This window comes from Benincasa hispida, chromosome 7, assembly GCF_009727055.1.
Source record: "Benincasa hispida cultivar B227 chromosome 7, ASM972705v1, whole genome shotgun sequence".
NCBI lineage: Eukaryota > Viridiplantae > Streptophyta > Magnoliopsida > Cucurbitales > Cucurbitaceae > Benincasa > Benincasa hispida.
This window is the reverse complement of record NC_052355.1, coordinates 47,979,116-48,004,634: the sequence shown is the minus strand read 5'-3', so window position 1 is coordinate 48,004,634 and position 25,519 is coordinate 47,979,116. Positions and strand designations below refer to the sequence as shown.

At 33.3% G+C, this 25,519-nt stretch overlaps 2 protein-coding genes across 4 annotated transcripts; both read left to right on the top strand.

Moving 5' to 3' along the window:
- The first annotated feature begins 18,688 nt into the window (after positions 1 to 18,688).
- On the top strand, positions 18,689 to 19,374 carry LOC120082062 (ubiquitin-40S ribosomal protein S27a). Its single transcript, XM_039037283.1, has one exon. The coding sequence runs from the start codon at positions 18,752 to 18,754 to the stop codon at positions 19,220 to 19,222; it is 471 nt and encodes a 156-aa protein (XP_038893211.1). The 5' UTR covers positions 18,689 to 18,751; the 3' UTR covers positions 19,223 to 19,374.
- A 6-nt stretch (positions 19,375 to 19,380) lies between these two features.
- On the top strand, positions 19,381 to 24,376 carry LOC120082060 (axial regulator YABBY 4). 3 transcript variants are annotated; one of them, XM_039037281.1, is made up of 8 exons: positions 19,381 to 19,519; positions 20,345 to 20,490; positions 22,701 to 22,835; positions 22,954 to 23,083; positions 23,184 to 23,232; positions 23,389 to 23,464; positions 23,538 to 23,624; positions 23,986 to 24,376. In XM_039037281.1, exons 2-8 carry the CDS (start codon positions 20,392 to 20,394, stop codon positions 24,031 to 24,033), a joined length of 624 nt encoding a protein of 207 aa, XP_038893209.1. In that variant the 5' UTR covers positions 19,381 to 19,519; positions 20,345 to 20,391; the 3' UTR covers positions 24,034 to 24,376. The 3 variants fall into 3 exon arrangements, with proteins under 3 accessions (XP_038893209.1, XP_038893208.1, XP_038893210.1); XM_039037280.1 differs by lacking the exon at positions 19,381 to 19,519 and having other exon boundaries at positions 19,570 to 20,490; XM_039037282.1 differs by lacking the exons at positions 19,381 to 19,519; positions 20,345 to 20,490 and adding an exon at positions 21,567 to 22,609.
- Positions 24,377 to 25,519: the final 1,143 nt, after the last annotated feature.

Genomic DNA, 25,519 nt, shown 5'->3' with positions numbered 1-25,519 from the left:
TGCCTCTGTTAATCTTTAGACAATTGAATGTGGGGCAACTTGTGCCCACAACGGTGACTCTCCAACTGGCCGATAGATCTATGGTGCATCCAAAGGGAAAGGTGAAGGATGTGCTGATAACTATTGACAAATTTATCCTGTCGGCTGACTTCATCATTTTAGACTACGAGGCCGACAAAGATGTGCCCATCATTCTGGGGTGACCTTTTCTATCGACGGGTCGTGCTCAAATTGATGTGCATAAAGGGAAAATCGCCTTGAGTATCAACGGACAGAAGCTCAAGTTTAACATAATTAATGCCATGAAGTTTATGGATGAAGAAGACTTGCATGACTCTGATGATGACCAAAATTCGATTGAAGAAGAAAAGTTTGATGAAGAAGATGCCAGCGCATCCGTTGCTGCCTGTAATGCGATCATAACAAAAACAAACAGGGAAGAAGAAATGATCGCAAATTAAGAAGAAGAGCCAACAGATCAAAGAAAAACAACGCAATCTTCCCTAGTAGAACTACCAACACTTGAATTAAAGATCCTACCAACCCATTTAAAGTACACATTTTTTGGGCAGAATGAGAAGCTGCCAGTTATCATTTCCTCTGCGCTCAACGAAGAACAGGAGAATGCGTTGATGAGCATTCTCAGAAAACATGTGCGAGCAATTGGCTGGATGCTTGCCGACATTAGAGGAATTAACCTTACGTACTACATGCACCGCATTCGTCTTGAAGATGACCACAAAGCAACAATTGTACATCAACGCAGACTCAATTCTACAATGAAGGAGGTCATCAAGAAGAAGATCATTAAATGGTTGGATGCAGGCATTATCTATCCTATAGCAGATAGCACGTGGGTCTGCCCCGTGTAGTGCGTGCCAAAGAAGGGCAGAATGACGGTAGTCCCGAATGAAAACAACGAATTAATACCATAAAGAACCATCACTGGATGGCGCATTTGCATGGACTACCGCAAGCTGAATGCGGTCACAAAGAAAGATCATTTCCCCTTGACATTCATTGATCAAATGCTAGACCGACTAGCTGGGAATGATTTTTACTGCTTCCTGAATGGTTATGCCGGATACAACCAAATTATGATAGCTCTAGAAAATCAAGACAATACCACATTCACCTACCCATATGGGACATTTGCTTTTCGCCACATGTCGTTTAGCCTCTGCAATGCGCCAAGCATGTTCTAAAGGTGCATGATGGCTGTCTTTTCAGATTATCTCGAGGACTCTGTGGAAATATTTATAGATGACTTCTCCATTTATAGGAACACTTATGAAATCTGTCTAGCAAACTTGGAAAAGATACTGAAGAGATACGAAGAGACGAATCTGGTGCTTAATTGGGAAAATTTCCATTTCATGGTGAAGGAGGGCATAGTGTTGGGACATAAGGTCTCCCGAGATGGGTTGGAGGTGGACAAAGTAAAAATTGAAGCAATTGGAAAACTTCCACCTCCAATTAGCGTGAAGGTTGTACAAAGCTTCTTGGGGCACGTTGGATTCTATAGACGATTTGTCAAAGACTTTTCTAAAATAGCACGACCACTGAGTGCGTTGTTAGAGGCTGACAGAAAATTTGAGTTTGACAACAATTGCCTCAAAGCATTTCGAGTTTTGAAGAATGCGCTAATTACCGCACCCGTATTGATTGCACTGGATTGGACACTGCCATTTGAAATAATGTGCGACGCAAGCGGGTATGCGATGGGAGCAGCTTTAGCGCAAAAGAGAAATACAATCTTGCATCCCATCGCATATGCGAGTAAAACATTAAACCCCGCTCAGACAAATTATACCACCACAGAGAAATAACTCTTGGCGGTAATTTTTGCGTTGAAAAAATTTCGGGCATATTTGTTAGGAACAAAGGTACTCATCCACACTGATCACTTGACGATCAAATACTTAATGACAAAAAAGGACGCAAAGTCGAGGTTGATCAGATGGGTTATCCTCCTTCAAGAATTTGACATAGAAATAATTGACCGGAAGGGAACAGAAAATCAAGTTGTGGATCACTTGTCTAGACTGGAAAATCCTAAGGTTGATCGCAATGAGTCTGAGGTGAGTGTCATATTCCCGGATGAGGAGCTGTTCCATATAGAAGAATTGTCATGGTATGCAGACATAGTCAATTATTTGATTTGCGAGCAATTTTCTAAAGATTACACCTACCACCAACAGAAGAAGCTAGAAAATGAATGCAGACATTATTATTGGGATGAGCTAAATCTGTATAAAAGAGGTGTAGACTAGATTTTCCGATTATGCGTATCAAATGTTGCTCAACAACACATATTATCGCAATGTCACGACTCACCATATGGTGGGACTTTGGAGGGCAGCGCACCGTAGCCAAAGTTTTGCAGAGTGGATTCTTTTGGCCTATATTGTTCAAGGATGCGACTGACTACGCAATGAAATGCGATCGGTGCAACGCATATGTAACATTTCATGGAAACATGCAATGCCAATGAACACCATCTTGGAGCTTGAATTATTCGACGTATGGGGGATTGATTTCATGGGACCATTCCCTCATTCGAATGGTAAACATTACATTATTAGCCATCGATTATATCTCCAAGTGGATAGAGGCAATTGTATGCGCCACAAGTGATGCGACGGTAGTCTCCCAGTTCCTAAAGAAACATATTTTCACTCGTTTTGGCACTCCCCGTGCCATTATAAGTGATGAAAGATCCCACTTTGTCAACCATAATATCAAAGAGCTGCTGCACAAATACAACATCCTCCACAAAGTGACCACCGCATACCATCTGCAAATGAATGGTCAGGCCGAGGTGTCCAATAGAGAAATTAAGCCGATACTTGAGAAGGTAGTAAGGCCTTCACAAACAAAGCTTAACGATGCATTATGGGCCTACCGAACTGCATTTAAAACACCAATAGGTATGTCCCCATATGCATTGGTATTTGGTAAGGCGTGTCATTTGCCTTTGGAGCTAGAATATAAGGCACTGTAGGTGGTAAAGAAGTTGAATTTTGATTTGAAGAAAGCAGGAGAAGCGCGAAAAATGCAATTGGTCAAGCTAAAAGAATAGAGGATTAACGCATATGAAAATGCGAAGATTTATAAAGAGCGCACCAAGCGCTGGCATGACAAACGCATATGCGGCAAGAACCTCCAAGTAGGGCTAAAGATCTTACTATTCAACTCATGTCTGCGACTCTTCCCGGGAAAACTAAAGTCACGTTGGACCGGACCGTTCATAGTTAGACAAGTATTTTTGCATGGCGTGGTTGAATTATCAAATGATGACGGAACCAACATATTCAAAGTTAATGGGCAACGAGTAAAGGCATATCATGGAGAAGGATGGCATCGCCAAGTCGACTCCGTGGAACTAAAGAACTTTGAATAAAGAAGGAAGTAGGTGGTCCCTGCGTTATCAAAAGATCGCAATCCATCAGGGACGCAAGTTTTAGGAAGCATCAATTCTTCAATTCTTCTCTACTATTCGTAATTTTCACTACATCTTTTCAGTCTTTATCTATCTTTATTTTACTATTTCTATTTCTATTTCTACAAAAAAAAAAAATGGAGATTGCGCTAGCGAGTTGTGTTTTGTTTAAAATAATTTGACCCTCTCTGTGTTTTTCTTGCAACGATCGAGGCGCTGGATTGCAGAGATGTTACGCGAAGAAACAACTTATCTCACTCCATCACCGCAACCTAAAGAAGAGAGATCGCCGTAAAGATGGATGCGTCAATGCATAATGCGGGCGACAACACAAATTTGGGGGTGTATTCTTCCTTATCTCTATTTCAAATTTTGCGCTATCACATTGCATTTTAGTTTTCAAGTTTTATCACCGCATCCTCTTTGATCATCGTAATCATTTGACATAGATAATTTAGTGGGTTACCGCATAATGTCTCTTTTCCAAGTATGATTTCAATGATGAAAAATATGCTTCTATTTCTTTCGTATATACTAAAGTCAACTTAATCTTAAGATAGTCACCTCATAAAATATTTCTAGAAGTTAGGGGTTTGTTAGCCTTCTTTCAAACTCTCTTTACAAAGCTTTCTAAGAACATCGCATGACTTGTCTCAATCTTTTGGCAATGAGGACATTGCCACATTTTAAATTTGGGGGTGAGGTATTTATTTTCGACCTTGCTATTTTGAAAAAAAAATGAGAATAACAACTCCACTATCAACGCAATAGGAAACCCATATTGATAAGAGTTAAGTTGTGAAAGGCACTTACCCATAGTTGGATGTTCGCATGACACACGTAGGGGCAAGCCAAAATGAAAGTAAGTCACCAGGATCAACGCATAAATAAATGACCGCAACTCCACTACCAAGTAGGTCTGAGTGTAGTCTGAGAAAGAGTGTATTCTCGTAGTTGAATGTCTGCATGACACCCGTGAGGGCAAGCCGAAACGAAGGCAAGGCACTTGGATCAGCGCAAGGCCAGAAAAAAATAACAATGACAAGAAATATGAAAAGATAAAATCATTTGACACCCCGGTGGAAAAATTTTCTTTTTGAAATAAATCATGCGATATTCCGGAAGTTAGTAAGGTCTTTTTAAAGGGTAAGCTTGCAGTCCCTAGGTCTTAGAAATATTTTGAGAATAAACTTGAATAAGACTTAAGGAAATTCTGGTATATAGGATTTGAACGATGTACCCTTGAGAAATCTAGGAAAAGAACATTGCGGTTGACTTGCTAAAGGAATCTTTGGCTTATGCTTGAGGACAAACATTGTTTAAATTTTGGGGTGTGATAACGGGCAGAAATGCACGTTATCATTATGCTAAGTTCTTAAACAATGTTAGCTTGCGTTGATAAAATGTGTTAAATTGCGTCCATCAAGCATCAATTTCATAATATTGCGGTTGCATGCGTTCATCGTATAGGAACAATTGATTTTTTTGTTTTTATGCAGAATATGCATTGACACAATGCAAGAATTGCGATCATAGGAAATCATTGGTTAAACGCAACTTCACCGCAAAACTTTGTGATGATCATGTTCACAAACATTTGCTCGAGAAGGACTACCGCAATTTGATCAGCACAACATGGTGGGCGCATCTGGGTGAAAGGCTAATTAATCGCGATGGAACAGAAAGCTAATGACAGTCAAATCCGAATTAAGTTGACAGCCGATAACTATCACAAGTACATGCAGCTTTTCGGTGACAAATATTTGGTGCATCAGTCAGGAATTAAAGTCATCCCATCTGTACAGTTATGAGAGAGACGTCGCCTTTCAGCATGTATGTTCTATAAATACCAAGGGCAGCCTTCAGAAAAGGGGTTCAACTACCATTTGTTCTATAAGTTCACGCCTCTGTCCATAGTTTTCTTTTTTTAAGATGGAGCAAGAAAAGAGTGGTGACGTCGTAGATCGCTCAGGGCAACTCGAGAGAGAACCTTGAGGTGAAGAAGTAGAGAGGGGGCCGACTCTCGCGAGAGTGAGATTATCTTTTGAGCACGAGTAGAAAACGGTGTAAAAGCCTGGGCAGCAAGAGATTGCTACCATGCCCTTTTATTCTATACTTGCATTGTTATTTTGTACTTCATCGTTATATTTATACAATGGAAGTTCTATTTCTACATCTATTCACTCTCTTGACATGCATGAGTAACTAAACTAGTCGAATGGGTCGAGAAGAACTAAGTTAACATGACCTAGGAAGTTCATTGCTTGCGATTATCTTGTTTTATGCTGTGCAAAATACCCTTTAGAGTTACTCGAGAGTCTAAAGAAAGAACCTACTGACTCAAGAGAGCTAGGTTAGAATCTGTACTCGAAAGAGCAAGATTAGAACTATATAAACAATAGATAGGGACTTAGAGATAAGCTCTGTTTGTCAATCTGCATCGCATTCATCCTAGAGATAGGAATGATATTATGTGGTCGCCTTATTTGTATGTGTTATCCTGTCATAGCATAAATAAGAATAGAGGCTTATGTGTAGGTCCTATAGACTTATCGTATATATCACATGCATTCTAGTTTTAGAAGTCGTGGCATCGCACCGAGAGGTAGTTTACTATTGTATGCATGTTGCATGATCGCAAAGCATAAACGCATTCTAGCAAATGTTAGCCAAAACCCTTCTCAACCCATTCACCGCATACTCATCACATCTTCTGTTTACCAACTCTTTTCAAACTCCCCCGCATTTATTTATTTTTCATTAACGCAAACAATAAACCCAACAATTTATTTATCCGGTTACTGCAAAGTTCTTCATAAAATTACCAACGCAATCTGTTTTCACAAGTCTCTGTGTTTAACCCTGGACTTACCAGGAAACTCAGAGGAATTTACACTTGGATTCCACTGAGGAAACTTGAGTGTACAATGCAATCTCATTAACGCATAGCATCCACATTTTCACTTTCACAAAATTACGCATCAGTACACAACATGGCATACATCAAACTTGCAACTGCCGATGCATAAGGAATTCGTTTCATAACCTCAACCTCTTGAGGTGTCTTAAGACATTGTTCCTTAGAAAAATGAATTCCATGCCTGAAAAATAACGAACCTCTCTTGGAATTTTGCATTTTATACCCAGACAACATCTTGTCTATATAAAACGCATGAGATAACACTAGCGTTTTGTTCTTATGATTCTGAATTATGTGGATTCCAAAAACATACTGTGCATTTCCCAAATCCTTCATTTGGAATTGCAATGCTGAAGGAACCGGTGAAGGTTCGTGAGCAAAAGTGGGGATTGGACCTAAATTCCAATTTTACAGCATCAAGAATTTTTACAGAATTATTATGAAACAAAACAAAATTACAGCATGCTTATAACAATAGAGAAAAGAGAAGATGGAGAAGAATTACTAACCTTTGAAGAACGTTTATTCTCGTAAGATTTCTCCTCTACAAAATGGTCACGAACTCGAAACCTTAATTTAAACACCACCAATCAGAACCTTCTGTATTCTTTGGGGGTTTTTTTTTTCCTTTTAAAAGAAAAAGGGAATTGAGAGGGGATAATAGAGATTGAAAAACTCTGACAATTTTTTGCATAACCGTTTTGTATTCCTCTTTCTGTCAAACGAAGAAAAATAAGCATATCCCAAATCAAAATGCAATCACCCACATAATACGTAGGTTGAAAGAGACACACAATACGTGGATTGAAAGATAATAGAGGAGGGAAGTTACTTCCCTTCCTTAAAACTTCAAAAATTAAAATTAAATAAATTTAATTTTAATATAATATATATATATATATAATATATATAAATATTATATATATATGTATATTATCATATATATATATAACCTATGGTTTAATATTGTATCACATACAATATAACTATAGTTTTAATTCTCTCAACAATGATATTTAAATATAAATCCTATTTTTATTAAATTTAATTATATGAATCCAATTCACATAATTAATATTTGAATCGGTATTCAAATATTTATTTCCTCTCAAATAAACTTTATAATGTATCAAATACATTACAGTAATATATTCATATATAAATTAAATTAAATTAATTATATCACATATAATTAATTCCCTAAATTAATTTGAACAATTCAAATTAATCCAAAATTGATTCTCATTTAATCCCCGTTGAATTACAAAAGGGACCTTTTGAACCTATAGATTGAAGCTCCAATTGTACTTGAATAATTAATTAAACTTCTTAATTATATTATTCAACATCTATTAACTATCGGGCACTCCACTAAAGACCAACAGCTACACTAACTCCTTAAGTACCATTGATCCCTCTAATAAATAATAAGTCATAATCCAACTATGACTAGACCCCTCTCGGACCAAGAGAGTGTTGGGGTTGATGCCTTAAACCTCGTAGGGTTCTATAGTTTGTAATTGTATTGTACAAACATTTTATTTGTGTAATAAAACATGTGATGTTTTATTTCAAAATTAATTGCATTAACCAGAACCAATAGACTAATATCCAAGGCTATCTTGTAGCTTAAACTTGTATGTAGAGACATACAAATGGATTGTATTTAAGTGATAACCTAAATGGTCAGTAATAGATGGATAAAATTAGATACCTTATCTTGGGGACACTAGAGACACTACAAGTACAGTCCGCTTTGTAAATGTTACAATTGTTGTAAGGTGCTATAAATGATCTGATCTTGATCATTCATGTGAAGACATATGAGTGGGGTTATTCTATACAAATGAATTTGTATAAGACCAGACCACGAAATGACTAGTCTCATTATATAACACCGTTCATAATAGAGACTTACATTTCACCAGGATGACCATAGGTGACATAATCTGAATCTTGAGTGAGTTGTGAACTTCTACATATGAAGATGGTCCTTATTTATATGGGTGAGAGTGGCCAGATCGACTACTTAATAAACCTACCATTTTGGGGATTCGTTTGATTGGGGAGTTGGAAACACAACTACACGAGAAGAAATTCACTCAATCCCTAACGTCATAGTAAATAGATAAATTGCTCCCTTAAGGGTCGATTCTGGGGCTTGAACAATGTGGCGTCACACCCTCTTTTGGCTCGAGAAAGGTTTGGTCATAATTGGACTATGATTTATTGTTCATTAGAGAGATCAGTGGTACTTAAGAAGTTAGATGTAACTATAAGGGCAAAACGGTAATTTTGGCTCAGTTGTACTTACGAGTAATTTGTGAAGGGTCATTGTATTGTTGACTGGTTATATCTAATGGACACAAAAATATATATGTAGTGCGAAGAGTACAACAATCAATCTTTAGTAAAGTGCCCGACAGTTAATGGATGGTGAATAATTTAATTAAAGGAGTTTAATTAATTATTCACCTATCGTTGAAGCTTTAAGCTACAAACCCATGAGGTCCCCTTTGTAGCTCAATGAGAATTAATGAGAATAAATTTTTGGATAATTTGAATTGTTCAAATTAATTGAGGGAATTAATTATATGTGATATAATTAATTTAATCAAACTATATGTGATATAATTACTATAATGTATTTTGATACATTATAATATAAAGTTTATTTGAGAGGAAATCAATATTTGAATATGATTCAAATATTAATTATATGAATTCGATTCATATAATTAAATTTAATATAAATAAGATTTATATTAAAGGTCATTGGTGAGAACTGAGTGGATAGAAACTATAGGTTATATTGTATTTGATACAATATCAAATCTATAGGTTATGTGTTATATTTGATATAACATAAATGTAATATAATATATATATATATATATATATATATATATATATATGATAAGGTAGTTATCATATAAATATATAATTGCTTTATAAAAATGAATTAAATGAATTTAATTTACTTAAAAATCCTTCTGGAGGGAGTTGTAACTCCCTTCCCCTTTTTCTCTTTAAAAAAATGTGGTAATGGGAAGAAAAGAGAAGTTGTTTCTTCTTCTCCCTCGTGTTTTTTTTTTTTTTTTTGTCCAAAAGAAAGGATATAAAAAAGTTCTGTGAGAATTGCTGAATAACATCTCTTCCTCTCAACATTCTCAAATCCCTCTTTCAAAATAGTCAAAGCCCACAAAAACTCCTGGATTCTCATCCAGAGAATACAGAGGAATATTTCGTGGTAAGTCCTCAATGACGGTTAGAGGGTTTGAGATATGTTTTGTAAATTTGGGTTTTTGGTTTGATCCCATACTTCCACTCAAGGATCTTCAATGGTTCCTTCAATTTGTATTAGATGACAATTTTTTGCCCCAAATTTTCCAAAAATTTCGGATTAAGTTTATAGTATTCTAGTGGGATTTTGCATTATGTAATTCATATGATGGATGTTATGTGGAATGTATTGTTTTGCGATTATTGGATATTTTCGAGATGAACAGTATAGATTTATCACTTTCATTTTACAAATTTGGTTTATATGGGCCATGTTTTTGGGGCGTTTAAACGCGATGTGCGTGTGTGTGCGTGCATGTGTATAACTATATGTTATAACATATATAACAAATAACCTATGGTTTAATATCGTATCACATACAATATAACCTATAGTTTTAATTCTCTTAACAACGATATTTAATATAAATTTCATTTATATTAAATTTAATTATATGAATCCAATTAACATAATTAATATTTGAATCATATTCAAATATTTATTTCTTCTCAAATAAACTTTATAATGTATCAAATATATTATAATAATTATATCATATATAATTAAATTAAATTAATTATATTACGTATAATTAATTCCCTCAATTAATTTGAACAATTCAAATTAATCCAAAATTGATTATCATTTAATCTTTGTTGAGCTACAAAGGGGACCTTTTAAATCTGTAGCTTGAAGCTCTAATGGTACTTGAATTGTAGGATTGTATTAGCAACAGTGGAAGCAACAAGAATCATTAAGCATTCTAATTTATTAATTTTGGCAGAATATAAAGCATGCTTTTGCAAAAACCAGTGGATTTCAAGACATACATTTGAAGAACTTCTTCAAAGCTTTATCTCCAACTGCAAACTTCTCCAAATCTTGTTGTAGACCATCTTAAAATCTTCTCCACTATTCTCTTGGTGCTCTAGATTGAGTCGTGGGCCTCAAAACAAGTTCGAATCAAGGGAATTTTGAGAAGAGCTCACAGCAGCAATCTAATTGAAGAACACCTTCTTCACCATGAATTTTCAACTAAAATTCTATTGATTGATGCCTTAAATTCATTCTAAACTCTTCAATATATTGCATACCATCATGCAAGGAAGATAGCTGCATGAGATGCAGCTCATGCTTAGAGTAATTAAAGCCAAAAGAATGGATTTTGTGTGAGCAACTAATGAAGGTGTAATGGAAAAATCCAGCTTTCCATTTTTGTGTATCTTTCAACTTTTCCAAAGTTGATTTCAAAAATCAATTTCATTTATGAAATTGGAAAAATTATTAATTTTACAAAATTAATTTCATAAATTAATTTTCTAATAAAATTAATAAATAATTATTTAAACAATTTAAATAATTCTAGTTAATTTAATATCAAATATTAAATTAATTTTTATACAAATCCACCTTCATATATTTAAATCATATTTAAATATTAATTCTCCTATTCTGTTTAATTCTTAAAATTAAACACGTAATTATATCTCATATAATTACTAATTCCCTTAATTCTAATTTGAACGTTTCAAATTAACTTATCACGCTACTATAAAGCTAATCTATTTACGAGCTAGTAGGAGGACCTCACGGACCTACCGATCATAGGCTCCAACGATCCGAGATTAATTGGCTAAACTCATTAGACCAAATTAACCTACATTCGTTAACTAATAGGTCACTCCACTAAAGCCCATAGTTGCACTCTCTCACTGAAGATATATTATGTCCACATAATTTAACCATAATTAGTAAGTCGACCCTTTATAGGTTGTTCGTAATAACGGTTGGGTCAAATATATGTTTTACCCTCGAGACTATGTCTTGTTTCTCAAGTTCCTACTGATTCTCTAATAAACAACTTGTTTGTGATCCAATCACTAAACCAAAACTCTCTCAGCCTAATGAGAGAGTGAGGCCCCTTATTCAAGACCTGGATTCAGTACTTGAGAGAACAACATTTCTTCTATCCCTAAATCGGGTAGGCATGAATTCCATCTTGTACCTTATGTTCCCAGCTATCTATTCAGTCTTATCCCTGAAATGGGAGACTTATTGAGCCGGCGCTGTTGAGCCGACCCTCACTATGCAAATCTAAGGATAATCTCAAACTAACAGGAGTCCATAGTTAGCTCAGGATTAAGATTGAGTTACCTAGGTCATCTAAATGAAATAGTCAGTCTTATACAGTAAAAAATGTTATAAAGTAAGAATGACTTATTTCTTGGTTCGATCTTATGTAAACTCATTGCATAGGACGTCCCCACTCCTCATGTCATAACATGTACAAATTATGATCACTTCGTATATAGTATTTTACAACTCTTTGTAACAACTACAGAGTAGGTCGCATCCAATAGTGTTACCAGAATAAGGTACTTAACCTTATTCATATACTATAGATCATTTTGACTATTTACTCGAATCTGATCCACTCTTATGTCTCCACATAAAGTTTAAGTACTCATGTAATAGTCATGGGTCTTATTTTATTAGATTTAGACTTTCACGTATATAATTTATAAAATCAATAATAAGTTTATTGACTATAGAAAATGTTTATCGTTTTACAAAATTTTAGGACATAAAACCCAACATGAATAATTAATTAAACTTCTTTAATTATATTATTCAACATCCATTAACCCTGGGCACTCCACTAAAAGCCGGTAGTTGCACTCTTCACACTATAGATATATTTCTGTGTCCATTGGATATAACCAGTCAACAGTACAATGATCCTTCACAAATTGCTCATAAGTACAATTAGGCCAAAATTACTGTTTCCCCCCTATAGTTACATTTAACTCCTTAAGTACCATTGATCCATATAATGAACAATAAGTCATAGTCCAATTATGACCAAATCTCTTTCGAGTTAAGAGAGAGTGTGGCACCACGTTATTAAAGCCTCGGAATCAGCCCTTAAGGGAGCAATTTATCTACTTTCCTCAATGTTGGAGAAGGAGTGGATTTCGTCTTGTGTAGCTGTGTTCCCAGCTTCTCAATCAGACGAAACCTTAAAATGGTAGGCTTATTGAGTCGACGATCTGACCACTCTCACCCATACAAATCAAATGACCGCATTCATAGGCAGAAGTTCACAACTCACTCAGGATCCAGGTTACGTCACCTATGGTCATCCTGGTGAAATGTGAGTCTCTATTATTAATGGCGTTATATAATAAGATTAGTCATTTCGTGGTCTGGTCTTATACAAACTCGTTTGTATAGAGCACCCCCGCTTACATGTCTTTACATGAACGATCAGGATCAAATCATTTGTAGCACTTTACAATAATTATAACATCTACAAAGCGAGAAGTGTTCGTAGTGTCACCAGGATAAGGTATCCAACCTTATCCATCTACTACAGACCATTTAGGTTTTCACTTAAACAAATTCACCTATATGTCTCTACATACATGTTTAAGCTACAGATAATAACTTTGGATGTTAGTTTAATGGTTTGTGGGTTAATGCTACTAAATATCGAATAAAAAATCTTATATTTTTATTAAATAAATAAAATGTTTGTACATTACAATTACAAACTACAAGACCCATGAGATTTAGGGCATTAACCCCAACATTCGGTCCCCATTTTAAAGGTTGCATGGCCTTCTGAAAGTTATCTCCAAAAACTAGTTTCCTGAGCAAAAGCGTAAATATTATTAGCGACACTTGAATCTAATATCCAGGTCAATTTATCACTTTCCACTAAACATGTCTCAGTGACAAGTAAATCATATTTACTTTGTTGTGTTTTCTTAGTTTCCTCATTTATGACATTCGTGTTTATTACTTTTAAAATATCTAGAATTTCATTAACAGAGGTTTTATCTTTTATGTCATAGTTATAAACTTTTTTGAGAATATCATTTATAACAGCTTGTCCAAACAACGTCTGTAACGAATCCATGATCTCTTTAGCAGAAACCATGTTCTCAAATTTCTTAGCCAGTATATATGATATATTTGCTAAGATATGGATTAGGGCCTTTTTATTTGCCTTAATCCATCTGTCATATGTATTCTAAATTCTTTGGTTTGCAGGAAGAGGGAGGACATTTCTCTGTTAAAACAAATCTTAAACCATTAATTGCTAGTATTGGTCTATATTTTTTCTTCTTCATGCAACCTTCTTCCATGAGGTAATGACACTTAAACCAATTTTGAGAAGTGGATTTGTGTGGTGTAAGGTGGACTGGAAGAAGTGGGAACTAATTTTAATTTTAAATGAATTTTAACATAAAATTCAAATAAATTTAATTTGAATAAATTTCAAATTTTTAATACTAATTACATAAAATATTAACTCAAAAATTAATATTTTAAATAAATTAATTCTAAATAATTAATTAAACAATTTAATTAATTTAATATCAAAATATTAAATTAAATAACACACAAATTTCAAAAACATGAATCCCTATTCATGTAATATTTAAATCATATTTAAATGTTTTCTACTTCTCCAATTTCGTTTAACTCAAACATTAAATGTTTTAATTATATCATATATAATTAATAATTTTCTTAGAAGGAATTTGAACGTTTGAAATTCTCTCACCACGCTATTCAAAGGTTTAGTTCGTTTGTGAGCTAGTAGAGGACCTAATGAACATACAGATCATGAGCTCCAACGATCCGAGATTAGTTGGCTAAATTTTTTAAATCGAATTAATCAACATTTGTTAACTACCAGGTCACTCCACTAAAGTCCAATAGCTGCACTCTCCTTACTGTAAATATATTTTTGTCCACTTAATTTAATCATGATTAGTAAGTCAATCATTTACAAGTTGTTCGTATTAACAACTGGGTAAAAAAAAAAAACCATTTTATCCCTGTAATACATCTTGCTCTTTAAGTTTTCATTGATCCAATAAACAATTGGTTTATGGTCCTATCAATAAATCGAGTCCCTCTCATCCATAAAGAGGGAGAGATCTATTGTTTAAGACTAGGGGTCAGTACTTAAGTGAACAACTTATCTACTAACCCTAGTATGGGTAGGAGTGAGTTCCGTCTTACAGGACTATGTCCCCAGCTATCTACCCGATCTTATCCCTAAAATGGGAGGTTTATTGAGCGGCGTTGTTGAGCCATTCTTACCCATGTAGATTAAAGGATAATCTCGAATAAACTGGAGTTCATAGTTAGCTCATGATTGAGATCGAATTACCTTAGGTCATTAAATTGAAATAGTCAGTTTTAACAGTAAATGACGTTATAAAGAAAAAATGACTATTTCGTGGTCTGGTCTTATGCAAACATTTTTTGCATAGGATGCCCCCACTCACATATCTCCACATGAACGATTTCGAGATCACATCGTTTGTATCAAATACAAAGCGGGTTGTATCCATAGTGTCCCCAGGATAAGGTACCTAACTCTATTTTTATACTTATAGACCGTTTTAGCTATATACCCAAACCTAATCCTCTTTATGTCTTCATATTCAAGTGTTCATGTTATTCGTTAATTTATTGGATTTACTTTTTACAAGTACAATTTACATATTCAATAACAATTTTGTTGAATAAACCTCAATAACATCTTTAATGCAAATAGAATATGTTTAATTTTACAAACGGCAAGTTTTAGGACATACAACCCAACAAGCATGATTACATTGACCCCCATAGAGCTTAATCACTCAACCTTCCACCTAGGTTCCCCTTAACTATGAGACTTCCTCTCTTGGTGACTTAGGCTCCCCCTACGTATTATTATAAGTGAAGAACTTCTCAGGCTCCCCCTAAGATCGAGATTGTCTCTCGATAAGACTCAAGCTCCCCTTAAGTCTGAAACTCCTTCTCACTTGATTTTTATCTTCCTCTCTCAAGTGAAGACCACTGCATTTGTTTAGCTTAGACTCCCCCCTAAGCTTCAGAATTCATTTTCAAGAAGTCTACTGATGAAGCACACAACAACTTTGAGTAAGTCTTCAGCCTTATAGCAATATGATCTTTGTCCTCTTCAAAGATCAATACAACACTTGTGACAGAATACTTCACAGGACAATGACACTCAATATTCTCTGTGAAAATGGCCAACCGAGAAGACCAGATAATAACCCTTTAAATATGCACAACAGACACGTAGAAGATCAATCCTAGATTCCAAAATAGTCGTGCATGGAGAAGGTAGGAGATTTACAAAAATCTTGCAGATAAAATTTTCCACATAAGGAAAATATTTTGCAGAATCTGCATTTTTAGAAGGAAAAAAATCCTTTGTTAAATATACAGAACGTAGAGACAACTTGAGAGACATCTGCCCGACTTAAACAAATATTGTCAACACACAATTTCTAATAGAGTCTATATTACAATTTAGTGCAATTGAAAGCTAAAAAAGTTAGGTAAGATTGCAAATTTAGTCCGTATGGTTAGGAGAAAGTTATAATCTAGGTTTATCGTTTGTAAATATAACTTAGTCCATAGGTTTCAAAATATTGTACTCTTAATTACTTTTGAGGTATGAGTTTTGTTTCAATTTAGTTCATAGATCTTAAGATTTACACTTTCAACGTCAATTTTTCACTAAATACCCACTTTCAATATTTATCGTCAATGTTTATTAATTAATTTAGCATACCTATGAAATAAAAGTTTTAAATTAATTTGAATATTGATGAAAAAGAAAAGAAAATGAATGCATTATAATTGGTTTAAACAAGTTAATAGACATTAAAACTAAAGAATGGAAGTGAGTGTTCGAAGATATTTTCGAAGAAATTTGATACATAAAATTTGAACTTTGTATTTGTATTAATGTAAGTATATTGAATATAATCTTTAATATTTGACCTTCGACTCTTAAAAGGTAAACTTATCTTGAGGGCTTTGCAACTCGTTCTCAATATTGATTTGTCTTTAGGACTTAGAAATTTGTTCCCGAACGTAGATTTATCTCGAAGACTTTGCAACTTGTTTTCAATGTTGATTAGTCTCGAGGGGTCTGCATCTTTGTTCTCAAGAGTTTAAAAAGTGTTTCTCATTCTAAATTCTCTATGGATTTTCTTTGGAGTCTTTGACTTCTGCTTTAGATCGTCTACGGAGTTTTTTAATTAAGTAGCTTCGGTAAGTCTTCTAATTTTATGATAATCTATTAAGCTCTACTTTTTAGATCTTCAGGAGAACAAAAGTTGATCTTTGGAGCTTAGGTCTTTAGATCTTCAGAAGAGTTACACTATTTAAAACTTCAGAGTTTTAGTCTTTTGATCTTCAAAGCTTTAAGAGAATTGTGTACTTCAAATTACTTTAGTACTTGGATATTTAGAGTTTTGGAGATTAAGTCTTTAGAGTTTGGTCAGTTTGAGAGCTTCGGTCTCCGACTTCAGAGCTAGAGAAATTGAGAGCTTAAGAGCTGCTGCCTTCAATTCTTTTAATCATCGACCTCTATTTATAGAGTTTCCATGGGCATGAGCCCAGTTGCTCTTGTGGCCAATATCTTATTTGGTCCAAAATTTCACAATGTGCTCAAACTGTATTGGACTTTGTATTCGAGCGACTTTAATTAATCGATTGATCCAATTTATAATTTAAGCCCATTCAGGCACTATTCAAATCAATCGATCGTGATCTAGACTTAATCACCGTTTATTTCGACAAGCCTATCTCATGATTAGATGGTCAAAGAGAATACATGAGCCATTTTTTTAGTTTACCGTTTATTTGTCTCTAATTTTTAATTCAGGGACACTATAAATCTTAATTGGACCTAAATTTTAATGTAATTGGCTTTTATTGTAATAACACATCAACTTGTGATTAGTCAAATTTTTTCATTCAACAACAAGTATTTAATAAAAGATCGAAGTTAAACTTACTTGTCTTGAGATCTATGGATCAAATTGAAACAAAACTTAAACTTTAAGGGTAAAATGTCAACATTCTAAAATATATAGAATAAATTGAAATCAAAGTCAAAAATTAAGAATTATAATATTTTGAAATTTCATAATCAAATAAAAATTAAATCCAAAACTATGGACCATTTTTTTATTTTAAATTTTAACACAATAATAATAAAAAAGAGCACAGAATCCTCGCGATTGAACGTTTGGGAATAAACACTTAACTAGGTCCAAATCAAATAAGTTTGGGTCCAAAAAGCCCAAACGAACCCATGTCTAAGGAACAAATCCGCAAAAAACCAAGCCTAACAAGCCTACCAAGCCCATACAACACTAGGAGGAAAATGATCATTTAAATTTCTATTTGAATACTTAAAAATGTCCGTATATAATTTGCTCGAACACCTAAAATATACAAGATTTAACAATTTCTATAGGTTAGATAGATTCACCAGTTGGAAATGACTAGGGACTTTTCGCCATAGTAAAAAAGTAAAACTATTGCGAGAAAAAGGTAGTAGTTTGTCCCATATTATAATTTGATTTGAGTTTTTATACACAAGTTTGTTAGAGAACTTCTAAATTGTGGTTGTAGTGGAAGTAGAAATTTCTCCAATTATTTGGTTTTTTTTGTTTTATTTTTTAAATTTAAGTCTATTTCATCCACATTTCTTACAATGACTTGCATATTTTTTTTTTAAAGTTCAATGGTTGAATTTTTAGCTAAATTCTAAAAACAAAAATAACTTTTTGAAAGCTATTTTTTTAGTTCTCAAAATTTAGCTTATTTTTTAAACCATTGATAAAAAGTAGATAACAAACAAAGAAATTTGAAAGTAGAAATAATATTTATAGGCTTAATTTTAAAAACAAAATAGTTATCAAACAGACATAAAATTTTTCTTTTCTAATTTCTCAATATGGGTAGAAGTATATATTATAAGTTTATATTTCAAACTCTCTAAAAAAAACCAAAATTTAAAATTATGAAACTAGAAACCAAACCCTTAGGAAATAAAACGTAAATATTATAAAAGTTTTGGCTTCAAAATTAAAATACATGATTATATAATATTATTCAACTAAAAAAAAAGAAAAAGAAAAAGAAAAAAAGAAAAACGATTCCGGAACGGAAACCCTAGATGGACACGACCTAGCTATAAAAGTAAACCATTCTTCTCCCCAAACCCTTGTTATTCCAATTCGGCCGTGTGCCTCTGCAACCAAGCCTCTCAACCATGCAGATCTTCGTGAAAACTCTAACGGGTAAGACCATCACTCTCGAAGTCGAGAGCTCCGACACCATCGACAATGTCAAGGCCAAGATCCAGGACAAGGAGGGAATCCCCCCGGACCAGCAGCGTTTGATTTTCGCCGGAAAGCAGCTTGAGGACGGCCGAACCCTTGCCGACTACAACATCCAGAAGGAATCCACTCTCCACCTTGTGCTTCGTCTCAGGGGAGGCGCCAAGAAGCGTAAGAAGAAGACCTACACCAAACCTAAGAAGATCAAGCACAAGCATAAGAAGGTCAAGCTCGCCGTCCTCCAGTTCTACAAGGTCGATGACTCTGGAAAGGTGCAGAGGCTTAGGAAGGAGTGCCCTAACGCCGAGTGCGGCGCTGGAACTTTTATGGCCAACCACTTTGACCGCCACTACTGCGGGAAATGTGGATTGACCTACGTTTACAACAAAGCTGGTGGTGATTAGGTTTTATCTGTTGTTTTTCATCATGTTTTCGTTTTATCTAAATGTTTTATGTCGTTGAATTTATCTAGAATTGCTGCTCCAGCTTGTGGAGTTTAGTTCTTGACATGGATTTTGTTTTCTTAATGTCGATTTATTATCGTGTTCGTTAAGATCCACATACTTAGCCAGTGTTTTTGAGATTATTATCCTTGAAATAACTGTTAAATTTTGGTTTATGGTTTAATAGATTATGTGCTTCTAGGAAACCATATATTTTTGCGCTGAGGAGTCTACTTCCTTTTATATTCTGTACCATTGGTGAGTTTCTGATTTGATAGTGCTTAGATCTGGCGTATTTTTATTCATATTCTCTGCTTTTATGTGTATTTTCATTCATGAAAGACCATTTATGTTCTATATTCCCTCTTGTGGTTCCTATTATTATGTATCCAGGATTAAGTAATCATTTCATGTATGTTCTATAGTTTGAAGCAATACTTGAATATGATATTGTATGTTTCATGTTCTATATTATATTTTATTGTAGTTCATTTGTATATTCTATGTTCTATGGTTAAAGTATTGTCTTCTTAAATCTCATTTGAAGAAATATTTGAATAATGGTAGTCTTCCAAAATCCCAGGTATTAACGTTTTTTACTTATTAAAACAACTCCTCCTGCTTCAAGAACCATAGCATTAGCTAAACATGTTTGGACAGAACTCTTTTAGTTACCATTGTTTTAATTGGGTACAAAGTTAATAAATTGCTAAGTTTCCCTCTTTTGTTTCTTTGCTGACTAATTAATGTTTGATGAGATTCTTGGTTTAGCTGTGTACTGCCCTAACAGTGGTTTAGGTTTATCTGAGTTCAATTAAGGTCCGTGAACGTGATTATCTGTATAATTTGTTTGCTCCATAACTATTATTTAAGAACTGTAAACAAATTGTTTGTATGATATCGGTAATACCGATGTTCTGGTGTTGATTTCTTTGGCAAAACAAGATATCTTAATATTAATTCCTTTTTCTTTCATTATTTATCGTTGATGGAGTCAAGTTATAACTTGCATCCCTCTTTTGTATAATTGTTTTGGTTTTCGGGTTATTGCAGTTTATGATGTCTTGAATTTTTGAATTGCAGTTTCTGTTCTGTTTTGAGTCGTGAGTAAAAAGTGATCTATTTGTGAAATGGTTTGGGGGGTGATCATTTACTTTTGTTCAATACACCGACACACATGCATTCTATCCCGTTTGCTTACTGAAACTGATGTGGTAAATGCTCAATCGGTACGTGTTGGTGTTTTCTTTGATCTTATGATAGGCTTGTTTATGAACTTACTGTTTCTTTGATCTTTGATCTTTTGGAATCTGGTTTTTAAACTTCGCATGTTTTGATATGTGGTTTGATCGTTCTTTAATTTTGGATTACTACCTTACAATGTGCCATGAGATTTGGTTTAAACGTCTATATGATTTGTCCAGCTATGGGACTGGTATGGGGATGTTTATGAATTGCTTTGCTTAATCTCTGGTTTCGATTTTGAATGGATGGAGTAAAATCCCAATGCAGAAATTGTCATGTTTTATGCTCCTATGATGACACTTGCAACACTTTCTCGATGCTTTTTAAGTTACAATAAGAGAATTATTCTTAGCCTACTCTACCCACAGAGCATGGAATCTTATTTCGACCTATCCAAACCTTACGCTTTATCCTGTAACCTCATTTCTAATGTGAATGTTGGTAACCTAATTCATGCACAAATAAACATTTTTTTAAATTTTTTGTAGAATCATCATTTTAGAAGTATGGTAAGAAAAATGTGTTTTCTTATGTCTTATGTCATATGTATAAAGCAAATGTAAAAAGAAAGGTGAAGTTAGAAGCTGCTATAATACAAATAAACGTTGATCGTGTGGCTCTGCTCTTTATGCGATGGTTTTTAAATTCTTAGACAACCTTTCAGAAAAGTTTGGGACAAACCATTTGGTTTATAGTTTTTGAAAATTAATTTTTTATAATATATATATATATATATATTAATTTCTTACTATAGTTTGTCGTTTTTAGGTAATAGAGTTGGATTCTTAGTCAAATTTTAAAAATGAAATGAGTTTTTTAAAATTATTTTTTGAGTTTTCAAAACTTGACTTGTTTGTTTAGAACATTCATAGAAAATAGATAACAAACAAAAAGTTAAAGTTACTTAGATGTTTACAGGTTTATTATTATTGTTGTTATTTTTAATTTTGAATCTCTTAATAGGTTTCAAAATGTTACATATTTAGTAAGTTTTGAATTTGGTTATAGATTAAAAATCGATAAAAGAATTATGATTAATTGAGGTTTACTGTCTTTATCACTTTTAAAACTAAATTTAGAATTTCATTTCATAATTATTTTTAATTAATGAATAGAAATTAACGTCAATGATCGGCAATGAGAATTTAATGAAAAATTAAGGTTAAAAATATAAAATCTTGGAATTTAAAGATCAAATTGAAACAAAATTCAAATCTCAAGGGTAAAATTATAATATTTTGAAATTTAGTGACTAAATTGAAACAAAATTAAATACGAGACAAAATAGAAACTAGAGTCAAAATCTAATAACTAAAAATGTGTTATTCCCTTTATTTTTTTCTAAAAATCAAATGGTTGTCGAGCAAATTGATGGAGCCTAAGAGATAAAAGGAGAGGAGAGAGAGTCTCCCATTGTCTTAGTTTTCAAAATGAACTTATTTTGAGAAGCAGAGATGTCATAGTAGAGAAATGTAATTGAATGAATAAAAAGTAGAATAACTAGTAGATTAGTAGCATAATCTACTATGATAAGCAGTATGTAAGCCAATGGAATGAGGAAAATGGTGTAAGAGGGATTGATTACCACCATTTTAACCCTTTACAGTTGGAGAAAGACAGAGATTCTAAAATGCCTGTTTTCCCAATTGCAAAGCAATAAGTATTCCAACCAGACATCATGGTAAAAACTCTGTGCACTTTCACTTTCATCAGTAAAAACACACCAATCTCTTCTGCAGCTGTTGGTTGGAAAAATTGAAGGAGAAAAAATGACAGATGAAACAAACAAGTACCACTCATCCCACTTCATTGAACTTTGAACTCTGAACCCAACTTCCCAAAACTCTTCCCAAGTTTTTTTCAGCATTTAACAACTCCTTACATTTAAACTTTAATGCCAAACTCCTTCATAACATTTCAATCTCACAACATATCTGCTATAAATTTGGACTTTGCTTTCTTACATCTCTTCTCTATCCTTCAACCCTACAAACACACTGTGATTTGTTTGTTTTTTGTTACAATAAAACAATGAACAATCTCTTTGAATTGCCTGAAAAGATTTGTTATGTGCAATGTGGAATCTGTACCACCATTTTGTTGGTAAGTTGTGTTCTTCTCATTGTTATTGACTTTCAATCCATGTGAATGATTCTCCATGTTTTTTGGTCTTTACTTTCGCCTTCAAACGTAGGTTAGCGTTCCGTGTAGCAGCTTGTCGACGGCGGTGACTGTGACGTGTGGCCACTGCTCGAGCCTCCTTTCTGTTAACATGATGAAAGCCAATTTGGTTCCTCTTCATTTTCTGTCTTCTTTATCTTGCAATGTGGTATTTGGAGATTTTTTCTTTCCATTCTCTCTTCTTGAATTCTGATTCAATGTTCATTATTTTCTTTGCTGTTAAAGTTAAAAATTTTCTTTTGTTTTGCTTCCCTTTGTTCTTTCAGCCTAAAGAAGCTTGTAGAGAAATGAATTCGGGGAAGTTCTTTGACAGTTTCAAAAGATCAAAATTGAAATTTTCTGAGTATGAAGTTGAAGAAGGCTTGATTCCTGTGACACCTCCTTTTGTAAACAAGCGTAAGAACATTAGCAAGCAATTAGACTTGCAACAATAAAATGATCAAATATGAAAAGTTTTAACTTTGTAAATTTTGTTTCATTGAATTATCATTTGAAGCTCCTGAGAAAAGACAGCGTGCTCCATCAGCATACAACTGTTTCATCAAGTAAGATATCAAAGTTTCATACTTCATACTGTTCTTTTAATGAGTCTGATGATTCTTTAAGAGATTACTTTTGAGTGAAAATACTTCAAGAAGCACTTTTAGGAGTGTTTCTTCTAAAAAGAAGTTCTCAATCTAATCTGTTTCTGTTTGGGACAGGGATGAAATCAGAAGACTCAAAGCTCAAAATCCTGAAATGACTCACAAGGAAGCCTTTAGAACAGCAGCAAAAAATGTAAGCAACATTCTTCAGTATCTAATTAAAAGCAATATGTTTTTTTAATCTAAAACTGATTTTGATTTTTCAGTGGGCAAATTTCCCTCCAATTCATGAAAAAGAAGACACAATGGGCTGTAATGAGGAAAATGGGACTTGGAACACTCAAATTCCTGAGGTAAAAATGCTAACTTTGGGATCAAAAGTTACTATATTCAATTAACTCTTCAAACCCATTACACAAAATGGAAAAAGTTGCATGAATCTTTATCAGTAATAATTATAATTTGACTTTTGAAGCAAAACACACTAATGATCATTCATAATAATATCTGAGAAATTGCTCCTTTTCCAAAGCCAATCAACTTCTCAAAGTTGAACAACCCCAAGACAAATTTATGAGACTGCCATTAAAAGGGTATGAACATTGAGTGCAAAGCTCATAATATTGAAGAATTTGGGCAGTTTTTATGGCAATTTTAAGCAACTGACTTGGTGACACATTATATGATGAGTTTGTGTTTTGAAAAAATTTTCAGGTCCACAAGGATGGAAAGTGTTTCCCAAGGCATTCATTTTTGACATAACTCACCATTTCAGTGAAGTCATCAGTCTGCTTTGTTGCTTCATTTGGGAAAAAGGGCTCAAAATTTGGATGTCTTAAAAAGGGTAGATGCCATTGGGAATGAAAGTTTCTTCTGTTCTTTAGTTTCTCAGTTGATTAACTGTCTTGAAAATTTGGATTTTTATGGAATCTTCTTCATGTCTGTTTGTATTTCCTTTAGTAAATGAGCCTTTTGAACGTTGAAACTTTGTAGAGAATTCATGGGGAAGAGATTTATCTCTTGGCTTTTCTTTTGGGAAAGACAAAGCAACTGGTTGCAAAGTTTCCTTGCATTTCCACTATTGAAAAAGGAGGAAAAAAAAAGTTTTAAAGCAATACATGGCTATGGCTGCACATCTGAACAATATTTGAGCTTATACTACACTCATCTTACAGTTATCCAATTATAATTTGCCACACGATAAATTGTATTTTTCTTTAAAAATGTTTTAAAATATTTTGTGTATATAATTATAGTGGTATCTATATTGACTACACTCAAATATTGCTCTATTTCATATAAGTTATAACATTTGTTAACAGAAAAAGTATTTAAGTCATAAACTTGATAAAAAAGTTTATCACCATATCTTGGAATGCATGCAAACGATATAATTCTTAGGTTAAAATACCATTTTGGTTGATGTGCTTTTAAGTTTTTTCAATTTTAATTTTCACACTTACAAATGTTCTATTATAATCTCTGTACTTTCAATAAATTTTAAAATTAATTTTCGAAATTGGTTCAATAATATAATAAACCCCGAATATATAGAAAGATAAACGATAACGAAGATACAAGATAAACCAGGTGTTCGAGATATGTGGACCCTCCCTAATCTTGAGATACTCTCAAGACCTATTCCATATTTCAAAATATTGTTTCCCTTCTCAATTCTCTAGTAGAGATCTATAACCAATTACTTAGCTAATTACTAATATATCCCTAGTATCTCTCTAATACCATTCATATCATAATAACAACAATTTTATTGCAAGCAAATAGAATTTGTGAATATATTCCCAAAACTTATAATAAAAATGCTTGTAGATGTTTTTTATCGAAAAAAACAATGAAAATATCTTAGTATAACAAATTTTGAACAAATTGTAAAATACATAAACCTAATTCTTTAATTATTAGATATAGTGTTATACCTAATGTGAAATATATTAAGCGATTTTTTTTATTTTAAAAAAAGTAATAATGATAGAATATCATTTTTTAAAAAGCTGTCTACATTATTATTTATTATTTATTATTTTCTTTTGTCATACTTGCAAAAACAAAAAGCTCTCGCAATATCTCAAACATGAAAATTGTTTTGTTTATACTGCCCATTAAAAATACTCATTTCCACTAGCTATTAAAATTTGAGCTTGGTTGATTAATGGAGTTCACTTGTTAAAAAGAAAAAAGAAAAAAAAAACCATCTCCAAGAAATTGTAAAAATTTGGTAATAAAGAGA

Excerpts from the sequence above, each read along its gene's own strand:
- LOC120082060 (XM_039037281.1), top strand. The coding sequence starts at position 20,392 with ATGGTTTGGGGGGTGATCATTTACTTTTGTTCAATACACCGACACACA. Across the intron at positions 20,491-22,700 it reads ATGTGGTAAATGCTCAATCG|GTTAGCGTTCCGTGTAGCAG; the intron begins GTACGTGTTGGT and ends CTTCAAACGTAG. Across the intron at positions 23,625-23,985 it reads GGAACACTCAAATTCCTGAG|GTCCACAAGGATGGAAAGTG; the intron begins GTAAAAATGCTA and ends AAAAATTTTCAG.
- LOC120082062 (XM_039037283.1), top strand. The coding sequence starts at position 18,752 with ATGCAGATCTTCGTGAAAACTCTAACGGGTAAGACCATCACTCTCGAA.